Here is an 18,900-nt window from a genome sequence, read left to right as displayed (position 1 = left end):
CCCCCCCCTTTTTCTTTACTTTGGTATATAACTTAGAAGTGTCAGCTGGACTGGAAAACCAAATATTCACATTGGATGGGATTATACAGAAAGAACTCTTGGGAAATTTCTGGTTTTTGTTCATCTAATTTGCCAGCAAGTGTCAGACCTCTCTTGTCTAGTGTCACACAATCAGAAAGTTATTAATTATTAGATCTCATCCAAAATCCTCAAAATGTTTCTCAGGTTCTGATCTACTGTCTGGCCCAAGTTTGAACTGCTAAGGACAACTCTCTCACTTTTTTTTTGTTTTGTTTTTTGCAAAATTCTTTCTGAAAGCTGCCAATAAGTCTAGCCTTCTTTTGAGGTAACAACACTGATTCCTTGCAACATGTGCAGATAGAATTGGGTCACAGTGACCCAAAAGCTCAATCAATATTAGTATTGCCCAAAATGATAGCTATGATCTGTGTGGGAGTGAGGCTTGGTTTTGGTGAGTCAGAAGAAAAAAATGTAATGGTTGCTTACTTCAACAGGATAAAACCTTACACACATATGAAAAACAAGTACGTACACTGAAATATGTATTTATAAAAATGTTCAGACAGATGCTTCAGTCAGTGGAAAAATGTGTACAGCTTTCCATGTTGGCAAGGAAAAAAATCTAGCAACATAGTACGGAATTGTAATGGTGATGAAAATCTGAGAAATGAAACACAAATGAAACAGAGATTTTCTCATTCATATACATGAGAATTTCAAGCCACTTTGTCTTAGGGTATGTCTACATGACCAAATAGACCCCATCACCCTCAATGCAACCTGTCTTCACGATGGAGGGCCAAAGCCCCATTTGACTGTAGATTGTCTTCATGACATGAGGCAAGTTCTGCATTTTATCTCGGCCACTGCTGCCTTAAACCAGTTTAAAATAATTAACCTTACCAGTAAGGTAAGTTACACTAAGGTAAGGAGAGTCAGAGCACTGGGCAACTGTTTACACAGTGTCCTGCTGAGCTGTCCAGTACTGCTGCCACTGGTGCAAGATCATAAGGTGCCCAGCCATGTAACTGACCCTGGGCGCCTTGTTGAGACCTCAGAAGGAGTGACTCAATCCTGTGGCCCTGGTCCCAGGTGACAGTGAGAGACATGTGTGGACAGCCACCTAACATTACTCAGGAGTGCATAGGTAATAGGGGGAATTTGAGGCAGCTTTAGGGCCAGAAGAGACCAGGAGTGGCCCAGAATATTCTGGCCAGTGTTGACCTGCCCATAGCCAAACAGCTCTTCATGATGCAGTTACTGATTTATAGTTACATGACCAAAACAAGTACTGTACTTTGTTGCTATTAAAGTTAATTTTTTAAAAGCAACTCTTTACCCATTATTGAAAGTAGCTAAAGTAATGAGAGATTGAAAGTTTCATCTTTCAGGTCTGTGGTGCAAAAGAAGTGCTAAGCTAGGCAATTCTGACCCCCACCCCCACCCCCCCCACCCCCCGCATAACTATAAAGAAAAATAAAAGTTACAAGCAACTCATTTGAACTGAGTGACTTCTGAGTTCTGTATTACAAGATGTTTCACTCAACTTCCAGGGGTGCTATGACTACTGAATACAGATATCATTTTTTAGCTGGTGTTGGAAGATGTGGATTTTGAAAGTCACATTGCACAGAGTTTATTGGATGGGCCTCTGATATGGGTCCATTTATTTTCTTGAAACAGAATGACTTAGCCATATGTTTACATCAGTTAGAAATGAAAGGATGGCATTTGCACCCAGAGCAAGCTCTTAATACACTGATACTGTATGGTACAGCAAAGCAGCAGTTAGGGATAGAAAATCCTTTATGATCCTTGCCAGCAGTTAGAGGAATAGCAGTCCCCAGTACATTGATCCCAGTCTTGGGGACACAGAATTACATTGCAGGCAACTGGGAAAACAACCAAGAAACTTACTTTTTAAACATAGAGCCCTCTTTGTCTTCAGCCCAAAGACTTGAAAGACTAATAGCATTCTCAGCCTTTCTTTTCCAGTCTAAAAGTGGAACTAACATAGATGTCCTGTGCACAGACTGTATCCAGTGTGAAATATGTTAAAATGAGGGAAGAAAGGAAATCCTCTTTTCTTGGTTTCTATTTATTGCTTTAATTATTTAAAACTTTTATTTAACACTTCTCAGACTGTCAGGGCCCTCAAGGCAATGTACAAAATATGAAATACTAAATCCACACATATAACAGATATTATTTAAAGATATCATTTAAACACGGACTAAAGCAATTTCTTTAAAAAATAGTTACAAAGCACACACAGAAGAAACGGTGAAAGCAACCACCATTATTTTAAGGACCAAAAGCTTTACAAAAATAATACTGTTTTCAAGTATCTGATACATTTACCTAAATATTTAGAAGATACTTAAGTAAGTAAATTTTTTTTAATGCACAGAAGATTGCATCATTCACAATGTTTCTGGAAATTTGGGTTACTTAGGCACGTTAGAGAGTGCCGAAAAACAGTGCTCTGCTGGCGCCGCTGGTTGCTGCGTCCGGGAACTGCAGCAGACAAATCGTGCGATTCCCGGACACAACAAAAAGAAGCCGCAAAAGGTGGCTTCTTTTTGGGTCCCGGTAGTGACGTCGCTAGTCGCGCACTCGCGGCGTCACTTCCGCTGCCGACATGCAGATGCTAGGCATCCGCAACGTCAAGATGGCGGCACCCATGTAGAACGGGTGCTGCAATTTTGTACGCGCTGAGTGCGTACTAGGGTTAGGGGCGTGTGGAAAGGATGCCCCTTTCTAACCCTAGTACGCGCTTGGCATGTACTTTTGGCCCATGCGGAATGGGCCTTAATTCATAAAAATGCTGGTAGTTTTTATGTAGCACTTTGGCATGTTTAAAGAAACATGTACTATACATACTCATGTATATAGAAATTTTAGTCAAGAATTGACTCAAAAAACCTGGGTTGACTTATCCACGGGTCAATGTAAGTACAGTACCTAAACCATCCCATTCTCTGAGTAGTGTGGTGAAAGGCAAGAGCTTAGTCCATCCCAGGAGAAACTTAAAAAAAAGAAGCACCAACCACTTCTACTGTCTCTACCGTGATGCCAATTCCGGCCTTTTTGAATGCCTGGGTGGGAAAATGGCAATGTTGACTCTTTGCTACTTCCCTTCAAAGGAGCACCAAGAGAGTTCTTCTTTTAAATTATCTCAGCACAAATTAAGCTCTCACCTTTTGTCACTCTAATTAAAGAAGGGATGCTTCCTTTTTTTGATAAGAGTCAATAGTATTTCTCCACCTCTGTCTTTAAGATCTTTAACTTAAAGATCCCCATCCCTGAGTAGAGTGGCAATAGGCCTTTTTGAATGCCTGCATGGAAAATGGATGACAGCAGCAGCCAGGGATAGCTCGACCCCTGAGGTGATGCTGGCACCCTCGACTTATCAACGAGTTGTAGCAAAATCTCTCAGCAGATAAAAACTGTAAGAACTCCGTTGTTGATATTGATCAACCTAACCGCCTGCATTTTTGGATTCCTTTTGAGTGTATCATTATGTGAGCTATTATAATGAGGACCTAGATTTCTACTCCTCTGAACGTCTGTCTTGGGTCAGATGAGGAAAAACAAACTCAAATTGAATCCAGAGAAAACACAGGTACTCGCAATAGGAATCCCAAATCCAGGGATGGAGATTTGTCAACCGGTCTTGAACAAGGTCACACTTCCCCTAAAGGATTGTGTTCACAGTTTGGGAGTGCTCCTGGATTCGTCTCTTCAGTTGTCATCTCAAATAGAGGCAACAACTAGGAGCGCTTGTTATCAACTTTGGTTGATACACCAACTGCGACCCTACCTGGACCAGGGGGACCTTGAAGCTGTGATACATGCACTGGTAACCTCACGTCTTGATTTCTGCAATGCGCTCTACATGGGACTACCCTTGTGCTAAGTTCAGAAGCTTCAATTGGTCCAAAATATGGCAGCCAGATTGGTCACCAGCAAATCCAGGTTTGACCACATTACACCTATTCTAAAAGATCTTCACTGGCTGTCAATTAGTTTCCAGACACAGTACAAGGTGTTGGTTATTACCTTTAAAGTATCCTGGCTTGGGCCCAGGATACTTGCAGGAGCGCCTCTCCCTACATAATCTGCCCTGCACTCTCAGAAAATCTGGGATGAATCTATTGCAATTGCAAAAGACCAGATTGACAACAACCTCCCAGAGGTCTTTCTTTGCTGCCACCCCAAAACTGGAACAGCCTTCCAGGGGAGATCTGTCTCATTACCACGTTGGATGCCTTTACGAAGATGGATCTCTTCCAGCGGGCCTTCCCACCTTGATCCCTATGGTGCATTTCCCATCCGTTTAGATGGCTATTCCATTTGATTATAATTGATTAGAATTTTAATTGTGATTTTTATTAACTTAAGATGGGCGAGGGTTAGGGGATTATTAGCTATTATTGTTTTATTGTATCATCTTTGTTCTATTGTATTTTATCTCTGTTGTAATCCTGCCTCGATCCCCAGGGTGAGGCGGAAAAATATAAATAAATTATTAATATTGTTATTGTTATTATTATTATTATTATTAGATTGTAGCCAAAGTGTGGGAACAGTGCTGGTTTTGATATGCATTCATACATCCAAGGTAGACAGACACCAAGACTTAAGAATCCTCTTTGCTTTTTCCTAGAACCCTGGGAGTCATCATTTGGTATTAAAGATCTTTGATTTAAAACATTCTAAACCCAAAATATGTTCTGAATACTAAAACCAAACTGTGTGAAAAATCCTTTTGATACAAAAATCAATTCCTGGCTGCTTAAGACTTTTTTCCATCCAGCAAAAACAATACATATTTATGTAGTACCCTGAAGATTAACATAGCATAAGCTTTTGTGGATTATAGCTCACTTCATCAAGTGCATGATTTGCTATCCAGAGGTTCAGGTTTATATACACATTATACATGGGGATGGGGTGGGATTGTAAACAGTAAGATCAGAGGGAAATTAAATGCAGAAAGTACAGTGCCAATTGCCTTAGTGTAGTAATATGGTTAGTGACAAAAGTGTTCATGGTAACACAAGTATACTAATGCCAGATAAGCCAGGTAACACATATAGTGTGATAGGAAACTATTATCATGATTCAGACATCTAATTGCAGTATGTAGCTTCCTCACAAATGGCAAACAGAGCTTGGGACATTATTTACTATACACATTTATAACACTTTAGTGTTCCTTGTTACTGTAATGAGTTGTTGTTGTTGTTGTCATTTCTGTCTGTGGTGACTCTAAAGTGAACCTATCATGGGGTTTTCTTAGCCAGTTTTTTCAGAGGGGGGTTGCTATTGCCATCCTCTGAGGCTGAGAGAGTGTGACTAGACCAAAATCACCCAGTAGGTTCCATGGCACATTGGGGATTTGAACCCTGGTCTCCAGAGCTATAATCCAACACTCAAGCCACTGTGCCATGCTGGCTCTCTTGTAATGGGTTAGTAACAGATTTGTATTCTTCTTTTTTTAAAGGAAGCCTTGAAAAGTGGAAATAAATGTTCCTCCCAAATGCAACTCATGAGCTGAAAAAATAATGTTTCGCATATAAGTAAACTCGTTGCTGTTGTTAACTGCCCTCGAGTCTTTTACTTGTCACACACACACACACAGACCCCCTCAAAACTTAAAGTTAAAATATACATAGAGGGGGCATTTTTAGCCCCTTATTGGTCCAAAAAATAATGATTGACAGGTCACATTATCATTTGCAGCACATTACTTCCACCTTCTCATTGTAACTCACCCCTATTTCACTCTGTTCTTCCTGTGAAATTTCTTTGCTTCACAGTGGTTACTTTGAAGTGAGTGACAGATCATTCTGGGAGACTAACCAGCCTTCTACTGGTTTTTGAATACTGTTATTTCTGGCATTGGATTTATGTCCTTTCTTCTTCTGTGCAAAGGCTGGCATGTTTTCCTGGTATAGAATGCAGAAGGGTACAGATGATAGGAAATAGCATATACAGATATACCTCATTTAACCAAGTAATTAGATTCCTGAGCTGTATTTCTTTAGAAGAAACTTTAGGGCCAGAAGCAGAAATAACATGGAAAGAATAGGGATATGTTCTTACATCACAAAAAAAGAAGCACAGTTCAACATGTTTCAGCAAACTTTTAATCCAAAACTAATAATATGGACATGTGAAATAAAACAACCCAGTCAAGTAAGCCTTGCAAAAGTAAACAAAAACATGCTCACCCTTCTAGAGACCACTTGAAAGTTTCTTCCAAAACTCATCCAGGGACATTTTTTTTCTTTCACCAGCCTCCACCTTTCTTTATTATTCTTTAGGCGTTGTGGCATGCCTGTATGCCATTGTAAAACGAGGAAGGAAATGATGTTGTGGTTGGTATCAGGGTTGGTGAGTATAGTGGTGGTTTTGGGGTTATTCCTACTCCTATAAAAACCTCTTTACTCCTTTATTACTTATTCCTATTCCTACTTCCCAGCCCTTCCTTTGCAAAGCTGGTGTGTGTGTGCAAGTGTCTCTCTTTGCCTTCCCAGTGCAATATAATAAAATTGTTTTTTGATGTTTGCATGTACAATATAGTAACAGGAATATATTTTGTTGCTCCTTATTCCTACTCCTACTCCTGTAAAAACCTCTTACTCCTTTACTCCTTACTCCTACTCGCCAGTCCTGGTTGATATCATGAGGTTCTGCAATAGTGTTGTCAGAGTAGATGTGCAAACCAAGCTGGCATCAGGGTTTGTTGCTGTGTTCACTCTGTGTGTATGGATCTTTTTGGCTTCACTTGTCAAACTGAAGGCAAGTTGGGAGATGCCTTTATTGCTGCTTCGATTAAATGATGGGGAGTGAAAAGGACATGGATGTTCTACTGCAGTTCACCCAGAGATCTACCAATGCATTAAGATTTGCCTTTTGTACACTTTGACATACATAACTCTTATAAAAGTTGAATTATAGAACTGGGTATAATAATTGAATAAAAACATAACAAATTATTCTTCAAGTACAGAGAATGCTAATTTTATAGGATCTACTCACCAGTGGCAGCTGGTGGCATCCATGTCGGCGGGGTGCTGAATCCAGGTTTTCGTCTAGACCAGGGATGGGCAAAGTACAGCCTGTGTGACACATGTAGCCCACAGGGCCTTTTTTGTGTCTTCTAAAGGTCATATATTACTCTAAAATTCCCTTCAAAGCCCTCTAGGGCTTTCCACCACTTTGCTGAGCATTATTGTCTTTTCAAGTGAGTCATGTCCTCTCATGATGTGGCCAAAGAATGTCAGCAGTTTATGACTTGTTTCACAGTGACAGCCATCTAATTTGAGAGCTGTTTTGTAATCAGCATAGGCGCCAAACAAGTTGATGATTACTCTTTTTGTTGTTCAAGTAACATCAATGATTTAAAAATATGTGACCATTACTTGACAGGTCAGTTAATCAATTTTTTAAAAACCGGTCCAGTGCTCATTCTTTACAACAAATGTTAAGCAGAAGTCAATTGTAGTTGTTGGTATGGCCCATCCGAAGCACTGATGGAGTGAACCATAGAACTGGGCTAGAATTCTAAATTTTGGGTCATTTTAAAGTTTTCTTAGCCACCCGGTCCAATTTTTAAGGAGAAAGACATATTATGCCTTATTTAAGGACAAAGAACTACAGCCAATAAAACCAGGAATAGCTTCCCATCTAATCTATGAAGGAGTTGGTGGCATCCCTTTTCTATTTTAGATTCTTGTTTCTCTACTTTCAACCTAGCAAAACCTTAGATTAACACAAAAATAGAGATGATCTGAGAAACTATGGTAATACTGAGGGATCTGAGATGGTATACAGTAATTGATTGGTGGAGGAATAATTATTTGGAGTCATTTCCCTAAGAATGGCCATGCAATATCGGAAGATTTTCTCTCCCCAGATAAATCTCCTTTAATTACAAGTTAAGCTGATGTTCCACTATGAAGTAGGTAGAATAGAGTAGGATTACTTTTAAATGGATTTCACTCATCTACTCCCCAGGCAGGCTCATTTTGCAAGTGTAGAGTAGTAGATAGATTCTAGAAACGTGGGTGTATGTGCCTTCAAGTTGCCTACCTATCTTAGGCAAGAAATACACAGAGGTGGTTTTGCCAGTTCCTTCCTCTGAAATATTACCTGATATTCACTGGCAGCCTCCCACCCAAGTGTTAATCAGGGCTGACCCTGCTTAGCTTGCAAGATCAGACAGAATATGGTGCTTTTAGGGTATTTAGGCCTTCTGATTCAGAAAATATTGGAGCTGAAAATTTTCCATTTTCTTAATTCAACCAGATTATGAGTGTGATGTGAAATGATTAAAAAATTATTAGAATATGAATCTGAGATAATCATTGTAAAAACAGGTTTTTACATACAGATAAAACAGGTTCACATAAAATCCAAAGAAAAATAATTATGTTGTTTTTAAAGTAGTTGCAATGTCAAGATTTTGATTGGGCTCAAAGATATCAGGTTTTGTTTCTTGCCTTCTTACTTAAGGACTTAGCAGAGCTTGGCAAGTTCGTGACAATTTCTTAGCTACAGGCCAAACAAACAGGCCAAAATAAAGCTGCTTCGGGTCACTTTGGAGCTACAGTATGCTGTTTAAATGATACATGCATCTTAAGAGGCCAGAAACTGCGCCAAAGCTGTGCTCCAGTCCTTAGGACTGGGGTATGGCTTTGGTGTGGTTCCCGGCCTCTTAGGACACATGCATCATTTAAACAGCATACCTCCAAAGTGACCTGAAGCAGCTTTATTTTGGCCTGTCTGCTTGGGCCCGTAATTAAGAAATTGTTACTGTTATAATTACAGTTGTAAAATATACCTTAGTTATGGTGTGGTTATTGCAAAAAGGAATTATTTACAAGAAAGTAGTTACTGGCAAATAGATATTTCCATGCTCTGGCTTTTAGAGGTTTCATTTCTTTAAGTATTTTCTCATCTACAAGTCAAAGTTGGTACACTTAGCTTCTTTGTAAAATGCTTGATGTCTCTCTGATAGCCTTCCATTTGTGTTTCTCAGGTACATTCCCATCATTAATAAAATACTGGATCAGGATGTACTATTAGGGGATTCATATGATGTTCCATCTGAGCAGGAACCAGAGTCAGCAAAAATGTGCTAGTAGAAGGAACAAACTCCTCATATTTCCTATTTCTTAAACTCACATTAGAGTGCTTCAGTTGGATAGTGGATTTAGACACTAAATATGGTTAGACGAATGGAAAGATACCATCCAACAGTATCTAAGAAAAGGAACCAATCATATAGAACAATAGACTTTTTCCTCCCTTTTTTCCACTTGCTGAAGCATGGCCATTATTCTAAACTAGGAACACAGAAGAATGTTTTCACATACCCCAGAATGAGAATGGGCAATCCCCATGTTGGAGTGGTGTATGAAAGCATATAGTGTTTCATTAAAGCAGCAGTCCTGTGCATATGTATGCAAGAGTAACCCCTAAAGAACACACTGGGGCTTATTTCTTAGCAATCTTTGAAGAGGAATGAGGTGATGTGAGAGACAGAAGTGGCCCTACTGTGTGGGAAAGTGGGGCGTCTGCTTCTGCCATCAGATACTGATGGACACAGAATAAATATAGCTGTATGTGCCATGAGACTTGCTATGCAAGTCTCCTTGCTGCACTGGGTTCGAGTGAACGACTCGTCAGCTAGTTTGATCAGCTTTTATACATGGAATGGGAGAAGTGGCATCTTGTTTTGCCTCAGGCACTTCTTTTCATAATTTAATCTGGCCTAACCATCCCATTTTCTTTTTTCCTCTTCTGTTTCAGAACCATCCCATTCGTAAAAATGATTTTTTAAAAACAATAACTACTGCAAAAGAACAATAATACTAATTTTACTCATGTCTGCCTTTTCCTCCTAAAATGCTCAAGCTAGTTCATGCTTGTGTTTGACCACAGCCTAACACAATTTAAAATATTTAAGAACAACAATAATCACCAAAAAGGTTTAGCTTATCCTATAATGTCAGTATTTCATGAGCATTTTACCCAGCAGTGTAGTTCTGTCACTAAATCTTGCCTTCCTATGCCATATTAGTTCTTGGCATTGAATTATTGAAAGCCAGTGTGGTATAGTGGTTTGAGTGTTGGATTATGACTCTGCAGACCATGGTTCAGATCCCTGCTCATCCATGTAAACACACTGTGTGACCTTGGGCAAGTCACATTCTCTCAGCCACAGAGGATGGCAATGGAAAACATCCTCTGAAGAAACTTGTAAAGAAAATACCATGATAGGTTCACCTTAAGGCCTCTATAAGTCAGAAATTATTTGAATGCATACAAGAACAACAACAGTAATTGAACTATTAATTGCACAGGAAGTATAAATCACAGATCATCTCTCCTCTGAAGAGATGTCAGTTTGATAAGGGATATGTGAAGTTATTGTTCTACCAGCTCCCTTCCATAGTTTAGCTGAGAGAATCGTAGTAATAGTAGATGAAATCTAGACTTAATTTATTCTGTGTTTAGATCCTTTCAATTTGGAAAATGTTAGAATCAGATGATGCTGTCATTGTTGTCGTTGTCAACATCATCATTATTTGGTTTTGACTCAAATCAATTCTTCCTTAAATCAATGTGCCCTGTAAAAATACTGTCTAGGTTTAAGAGGACAGGAAAGCACTGCTGAATCAGACCAAGGGGAGTCCAAGACTCTGTTTCTAAAATGGACAAAGGCAATGGGAAATCCACTGCCAGGACATGAGTGTAGTAGCATCCGTCTGCTTATGTTCCCTAGCAACTGTACTGTTGTTATTAAAATGTTTAATTTAAATTGTTGCTCTCATGAGTACTCTGGAAGAGGGTTGTACACAAGAAGGTTAATAGAAGCAGAAGTAATGCTGGAGAATCTTATTAAACCTGGCAGCATTGATCACAATAGCTGAATCTTCCTCAAGTCCTCTGAATGGCCATGACAGGCATGATAGAGAGTACATGCCATAGTTAGAAATCTTGACTAAGGAGCAAAGACACCAATGGTTTAGAGAAAACAGAGTCAAAGCTTTATTATAGGAACTGCATTGTAAAATAGGAAAATGACTCAGGGTGCTAATCTAATCTAGCTGCATTCTAGAGAAGAGCTGAGAGGACACTGGTAAGGAGAAGAGGTGGAAACATCCCCAAGAGTATCAGTTTACATCACAGAGGAATCTGGATTGGTCAAGAAGCAGGGTGGATTACGACTGGCTGTGAGGCATTCTTGACTTTTCAGTGCTAAGCATTGTTTTACTTCCAACAAGTCCCTACATTTTTGATCTAGTAGGTACACTTGGGATGCTGAGGGAGAATTATGGACACCATCACAAAATGGTTTCCATGGGGCGGGGATAGGAGCCAGTCATAAAATGCCCCAAAGAGCAAACTCATGATGCTCCAAGTAACCTGCCCAGGATCTTAAGCACACAATTGAGATGAAGTATTTGAAACTCCTGTTTCAAATCCACATTTTTTTCAATGTCCAGTGTTCATTTCACAAAAGGCATATTGATAAGACACTGAGGCAGATAACATGGCAGCTGGTGCAGGCAGATGACAATAGTGGTCCCACCAATACCGCACAGCAAGAAGAGCAGAGAGAAGGAAAAGATGCATGGAGGGAAGCAACAGTAGCAGGGAAAGAGGCAAGAAGAGTGGGGAAATGATCATGGGAAGTAGTGGAGGCTGTTTTCCTTCTGCTTTTGGCAGTAGGAGAACTGGATACAAGAACCTTGCCTCCTGGATTTACCCTGAGGCAGTAGCATCTTCCTCCTCAGACATGTCTCCTGAAATACATTTAAGATGGGTTTTTTTTTTTGTTAAGTTCAGAGAGAGGTGAGAATTGTTTAGATGCAAAGGCACTGTTCAAAAATTTAGTCCAGAAAAGTTTGGGCTTTTTAACAAGTGTTTAAGAAGAGCTCTTAGAGCACTTCATTGTTTGATCTTAATAGGTTGTGACACATTTTGAGGTAGGTGGTTGTAAAAAAAACTCCTTCAAATATATTTTAAAATATTTGTTACTATTCTTTGGTACAAAGCACCTTCTCTTTCCTCTCCTGCATATCTCAGGAGATATTACATGCTCAGTCAAGTGTGAAGTAGTCCTACTGTTGCATAACATTTCGTTCCAGATTATTTTTATATATTATATTTATATATAACTGTTCAGTAAGTATTCAGTTCCTGTGTGTTCAGTTAAGGTTTGATGAGTTCTGAAACTAACCCAGAAAGAAAGACATAACTGTAGCAAAATTTCTTCACTAGCATACCTATGCCTTAGTTTCTAATTTGCAACTTCTGGGACTTATTATGATGTATGAGAGATGAGTTGGAATTCACTATGACAGATATGTGTTTATGACTGGTTTGTATTCATAATCCTTATGTATTCCCTGCTTACCAGGCATCAGCCTCTGTTATCAAGAGGGGTCTGTTTCCCTGTCATTTGGGAAGCAACTGACTGATGTTCCAACTCCTCTCATACGATTGATCTCTAGTGCAAGAGGGAATTGTGACAGAAAACCTGGTTCTGCCTGTCACTCATGGATGGGGATGGAAATATCAGTCAGCTGCTTCCCAGACCTGCAGATTGCTGGGATTGGGCCAGGATACACAATGTAGCCATGTAACTATAGTAGTTACATAGTTACATAGGTGATACAGAATTCCAGCCAAGGATTTCCCCCCTGAGGAATGTATGCAGTCCCAGAATGTCCAGCCAACAGCCTTCCTCACTTTCTCGTTATTTCTCTTTATATATTCTTTATATATTCTATCTGGTTACAAGGAAGTATGATATCAGATTTGTAATGTTTCAGATCTGAAAACTATCCTTTGTATTTTTGTAGATGCATGTGAACCTGTGTGATGTGACTTGGTTGCATCATATTGTTAGAAGTAGAGAACAGATTACTAGTATGTGTGAGATTTCCAAAGAATTATGCACAACAGCAGCTCTTTTTCAAAGTGGATAGAAAAATAAAATCTGAAATGTGTAATGGTGCCTGTTGATAATAATTCTTATTTGTCTAGAGCTTTCAAATATTCAAAGCAAGGCTTGGCTAAGGTAGGGCAGAAAATGGTACCTAGTACCTAAATTGATTCACTACCTAAAGTCACTCGTGATATTTTGGCACATGAGGCAGAAAATCTCACAATCCTATCTCCACATTAGTGGGAATAAAAACACAACAACAAATTAAATACCTAACCAATTGCAGTCCTTGTGATACCCAAAATTTGTTGCCTGAAGAGTCTTGTCTCACCCTGCCTAGTGGTAGGGCTGTTCCTTGTTGAAACACTTCACACACATTACCTAGCTGTGAGAAAGAAAGAACTTGGTAGCATAAGCTTTTGTAGACTTAAGGCTATGAAAGCTTATGCTACCAACTTCTTTATTTTGCCCAGTCTCAGAGCACTACAAGATCCCTTTGCATACAGGTCCAGACTTATACAGCTATATCTTTGACCACTACCTAGCTATTATCCTGTTAGCAGTCCTGGAAAGGAAATCAATAATAGTAGCAGCACTAGCAGTGGCACTAGCATTTCAGTAGGCTAGTGAATTTGCTCTGAGTTACAGTCTGAATTTTGAATCACTATTACTATAGTAGGAGTATGCCTATGATTACTTACCAGCCACAAGGAAAGCAAGTCACTAAAAGCAACCACATATAGTCTAGTCAAGTTGCAAGTACCGAAGGCTGTACTAATGACAGCAGTAGTTGTTGAGGGTGTCTTACTGTTGCAGATGGAGAAACTGAGGCTGAGAGTGAATATGTAACCTAAGGGTGTGTCCACTGAATTCCTAGCGGAAGTAGCATTTGAACTGGGGACTTCCTTGTTTAAAACTTTGTGTTTTTTTTTTTTGGGGGGGGGTACAGACTGGCTTGAAGTGCCAGCATGGAGGCATGACATTTGGACGACATACACCCCAACACCGCCCTCATGCTGGCATCATGCCGCCAACTCACCTGCATAGTGGGTGGCATCATGGTGCTTCTTGGGCACAGCATTTATACAACGCATGCCGAAAGGAGTAACGAAAAGTGCTGCTGCCACGGGAAGAACACCTTTTTGCCAACTCTGAAAGGAGTGGCATTTTGCCATTTCTTTTAGAGACGGCAAAGCGCCTGATCAGGACCATGGCATGCAGTTGCTGCAGCCCCGATCCGGTGCTGAAAGGGACAGCAGGACGCTGCTCCTTTTGGGCTGTCTGTACAGCCCCTTAGTCTTTACACTATCAGGCAGCAATGCAATCACAGCAATTATATCATATTTGACTTATTATCAACAAAGCAACCATTGCAAACATTTCATTTTTCTTTTTAAAGAAATACCATGAGGAGTATAATAATTTTATTACGCAAGTACAGAACCAAAGAATGCAATGCCAAACTTTGGGGATGCCATGTAAATTGTGAAGATATTCCCTTCACTCTCAGTTCTTCTTTTCCATTTCTCATCTTTCACAGTCAGAGCAATTCTAACCAATCAACTTATATTCATTACAGGTGCTTGCAAAGATTTGGCCATCAAGATTTTAATTAATTTTAATAATGACATTATGTCTGTTTTATGTAATTACTACCACTTATGTAACCTAAGGTTAAGGAATGAATGAAATGTAACCTAAGAATAAATTCAAGCATCTTTTGCACATACGGAGAACTGTACAAAGGGGTTTTTTATGGTGTATAAAAACTTTAGACAATGGCTCCTCTGTTATAAAGAAACAGTAAGAATAAGCTAAAGCTGAAATTTTCCATTATTATTTTTATTATTTATAATTCATGTTTCCTAGTCCATTTCCTTGTTTTAAAGTATTCATTCTTAAAGCCACCCAGTCTCCTGAACAGAGTATCTTGATACATTTTACCTTGCAATATAAAAATATTCAGAAACACCAGTTTTATGTTTTTGTTGTACATTTAAAATATCTTTGTCCAGTGAATGGAACTGAAATTAGATTCAGAATTGGAAGTGAGCATAAGTAAACATTAAACTGAAACTATTACTAGATGAATTCATCCATGGCTGTATGCTGAGGGTAGAAAAGCTTTAAGTATAGACTATATAGCTGGTTTCCTTTTTAGTTAAATTGCTAGGGCATATTCATTCAGGTACTTCCAGCCAGTTGAAAACTGAAACAATAGAAGGTGGCTCAGTGAGATGAATGATCTTTACTTTAAAAATCATCTTCCCATTAAATTGTCATAAAAAAGATAATAAGGCCCCTAAAAATACAGATCACTCAGGGGGTGACTGCCTGGAGTGATCTACAGGACACTGGAGAGGTTAACCCTCCCCTGCTTTTTTACTTAAAAAAAATCAAAATACTTCCACAATCTCAAGAGTTCATGGGTGCCATTTCCCATGCCACCCCAGCCCCCATTTTAAGGCCAACAAAGGCCTTTTAAAATCAGGAAGTAAACAAAAACAATTTGCTTCTATTTCTAAAAGGCCTCTCAATGCTGAGCTTTTAAAAAATGGTGACATCCCCCCTGCCAAGGTATGTGGAAGCATTGCACATTTTGTTGGAAATGACTTGAAGGCACACAACACAAACACATACTTTGCTCATGTTGTTGTTAAAGTTATGTCCCTTCTTAGTACGCCTCAACCTTTGAACAGAATCACTAGGGGTGCCTCTATATCAGGCTCAAGATGAACTTGTCTTTCTGTGCCTACACATAGTGTATGTTCAGTGGGTTCCAGGATTAGTTATATATCCTTGTGGCTGACTTTTATACTGTTTGTGGATGGATGGACAGATGAATAGATAGATGTGTGTGTGTACATACATACACTTAACACACACTTTTCTTACATCTTTCAAAGATACTTTAATGGTTTCTCATCTTTCTGACTACATCTTCAATGGGATGTATTTTTGGGGGCATATACCCCCTGACCTTTGCTTTTGTACATGCAGATTTTACAATCTATGTATCCCTATCGTCTGCAGAATATGCATCCCCTAAAAATATTAGTGCGGAGCACATTTTATAGGCATGTGTGGGAGACTTCACGTAGCAGCTTGGTAGGTGACATCTTATGTGGGACAACTCTCCCATTATACCTTTTTAGCCAACCACAGTGCACAAAATACATAATGCAAGCCTTGAAAATTCTGTTGGCATCAGGCAAAAGATGTTTAAAATCACACAGAAGAAGAAAAGTGATGATGTTAGAGTCACAGGCCTACATTTTGTACCAGATGTTGTTTCTATTTCTGTTCAGTTGTTCTGCAGGGATTGCAATGCAGGCAGAGGCCAATCCCCTTTTTTGGCCATGTGGGAACTGAGACAGGATGGTAAATTTTAAATTCCATTTACATTGTTGTATTTTGTTGCATGCCCAACATAGCTACTGCTGAATATGTTTCCATTATATCTATTACTGTAAAATATTAGATAGGTAGTTATGTCCAGGGCCTAAATACCCTAAAGGCACCAGATCCTGTCTGGTCTTACAAACTAAGCAGGGTTAACCTTGCTTAGAACTTGGATGAGAGACCACCAACAAATACCAGATGTTGTAGGCTATATTTCAGAGGAAGGAAGTGGCAAAACCATCTCTGAATATTCCTTGCCTTGAAAAAAACAACTATGAAATTCATGCAATTCAAACCCTATGCAATTCATCTGTGTCCATACAGGGGATTCAATAGCAGCCAAACGGCCTCAGATGATGCAGTAGGAAACCACAATCAGGCTTGTCTCCACCTTGTAATGTCATGTTCCAAGGGTTAGCAATGTTTTACCCTCCTCATGTCATACTGCAATGCCAATTGGGCCTAGACAGCCTAAGTAATGGTGAAACATGATGGGCATTGTAGTCCAATAACTTTCAGAGGGTCACACGTTGCTCTTCCTGGGTCTGTTTTATGTCCATATTTGTATGGTATAATGATTTTACAAGCCTTCACAGTCATACATCAAATAATATTATCTGTTTTGTAGCTTTGGCACTAATACTTTGGTGTCTTGCCCTTGATCATGTCATATTGCCAGCCATTCAATTTGTGTTGCCACTGCAGAAAGTGACTCTGAACCTACATTCTTATTTTCCCATGCTGGCAGCTGATTCAGTCAGCCAATAAGGATGAACATTTGCAGATGCTTTGAAATAGCAATAATGGTGGAGCAGGGGGGGGGGGAACACATCAGTATTGAAAAGTAATAAAAACGTATAAGTGGAATCTCTAATGAAAACACAACCAAAAAGAGAGAGAAAAGACAATGTTCAGAAACAAAATAGAACTTTACAATCTCCATCGGCTCTCTGCTACTGACATGAAAACTGCTGTTCTCTAACTAGAATTTCTAATGGGAGAACCCAATGTGAGATAGCTGAATAAGAAGTAATAATGACATTTAAGTCTGAATTTGAGGTTAAATGGGTACAATGGTTTCTTGTCCCAGAACCTATAATCTGCTTAATAATGCTAAGATAATTGACATTATTACCAATTACTGCAGTTGAGAATGGCCACTCTCATTATTTTGCATACATTTATGCTTTCATAAAACTGCTTTATTAAACTGCTAAATTTCTTTGCCATGTAAATAGTTATTCCACATATGTATACATGACAATGTGTGTAAGTAACACACCTATCAAGTGAAGAGAACACATCAGCCATCTGATGAAGTGAGCTCCAATCTAAGAAAGGGTCGATCGTAATAAATGTTTCAGTCTTCATGGTAACACAAGGCTATTTGCTGGTGTACTGAATTTTGCTAGACCCTTCTGGATCAACCCAAGGGCCCATCACCTTGTCCATCATTACTATTCCCCCCCCCACCCCCCCAGCATATGTTTCCGGGTCTGCCAAACACACATTTACAACAGAAAAGTAGCAACCTTACCTTGTGATTTTTCTTCCCCAGTCTGGGCTGATCCAGGATACAGTATCTGGCTGCCTCAGGCAAAGCAACAGATGGAGTCTTTGCCCAAATCAAGATCAACAGCTCCCAAATCCAGCCAAGTTATTTAGGCAGATGGATGCCATTAGCTATCATAGTTGCACAAGTCTGCAGATGAGGAGAGGGTAAAAATGAACACTATTTTTTTTCTGCTTTTTTTTTAGGAGCAGCTGAAGGCTTTTGACCGAGAAATAAATGAGTTTGTGGACTATCTCTTTGGACCTAGAGGTAGGTGCACTTTTCCTGGAGCTGTCAGATTCCTCAGTGACATAACAGTAATTTCTAGGTGTAGCTGTGTTGGCCATATAGCCAAGTACAATAATATCCAAAATCCACAAAACAGTGATACCTTTATGGGATCAACCAAAGTGCACAAAATAGCATTTTCTAAGCCTCACAAGGACAGAGACATCCTGGATCTGAAAGGAAGTATCTTTTTGTGTTGTTAATAGGATTTAATTTTATTTCCTGGACTTTAAGATGCTTTATTTCCCAGTATAAACATGGACAGAAGGGGGAGTGGTCTCTGTCTACATGGATATTCATCTGGACCATCTTAACTGACAACAACAAAAAAAAAAAACAGTATCTTGACAAAATGCCGACCTGTGACTAACATCATCATATTTTCCCCCTTCTCCTTTTAACACCTTTCCCTCATGAAGAAGCTAGTGGAGCTTTGAATGCTTGCAACATATATTTTGTTCATTTTGGCTGGACCAATAAAGTCATCATGGTTTTGTGAATAACAGAAAAAGTTAGGGATCTTTTTAGCTGTAAGCATAGTACAGTAAAATAGGTTGTCTGAAAAATTCTCCAAATATGACATAGGAGCTTGACAGACCACCCCAAAAGGGTGGCCTGCAGTCGCCCATTTTTACCCTGGATGGAGGCCGCACCAACCAAACAG

General features: G+C 39.4%; 1 protein-coding gene across 1 annotated transcript in view; it reads left to right on the top strand.

The window, feature by feature from the left end:
• ELOVL2 (ELOVL fatty acid elongase 2) overlaps nt 1-18,900 on the top strand; it is a 61,682-nt gene that overhangs the window by 10,906 nt on the left and 31,876 nt on the right. The window contains exon 2 of the mRNA XM_089516722.1: nt 18,155-18,218. Coding sequence (XP_089372848.1) covers nt 18,155-18,218 — 64 coding nt within the window. The remainder of the gene's footprint in view (nt 1-18,154; nt 18,219-18,900) is intronic.

This window comes from Sceloporus occidentalis, unplaced genomic scaffold, assembly GCF_023333645.1.
Source record: "Sceloporus occidentalis isolate IW3139 unplaced genomic scaffold, rSceOcc1.0.p SCAF_3, whole genome shotgun sequence".
Taxonomy (NCBI): Eukaryota; Metazoa; Chordata; class Lepidosauria; order Squamata; family Phrynosomatidae; genus Sceloporus; species Sceloporus occidentalis.
This window is presented reverse-complemented; position numbering and strand designations above follow the sequence as displayed.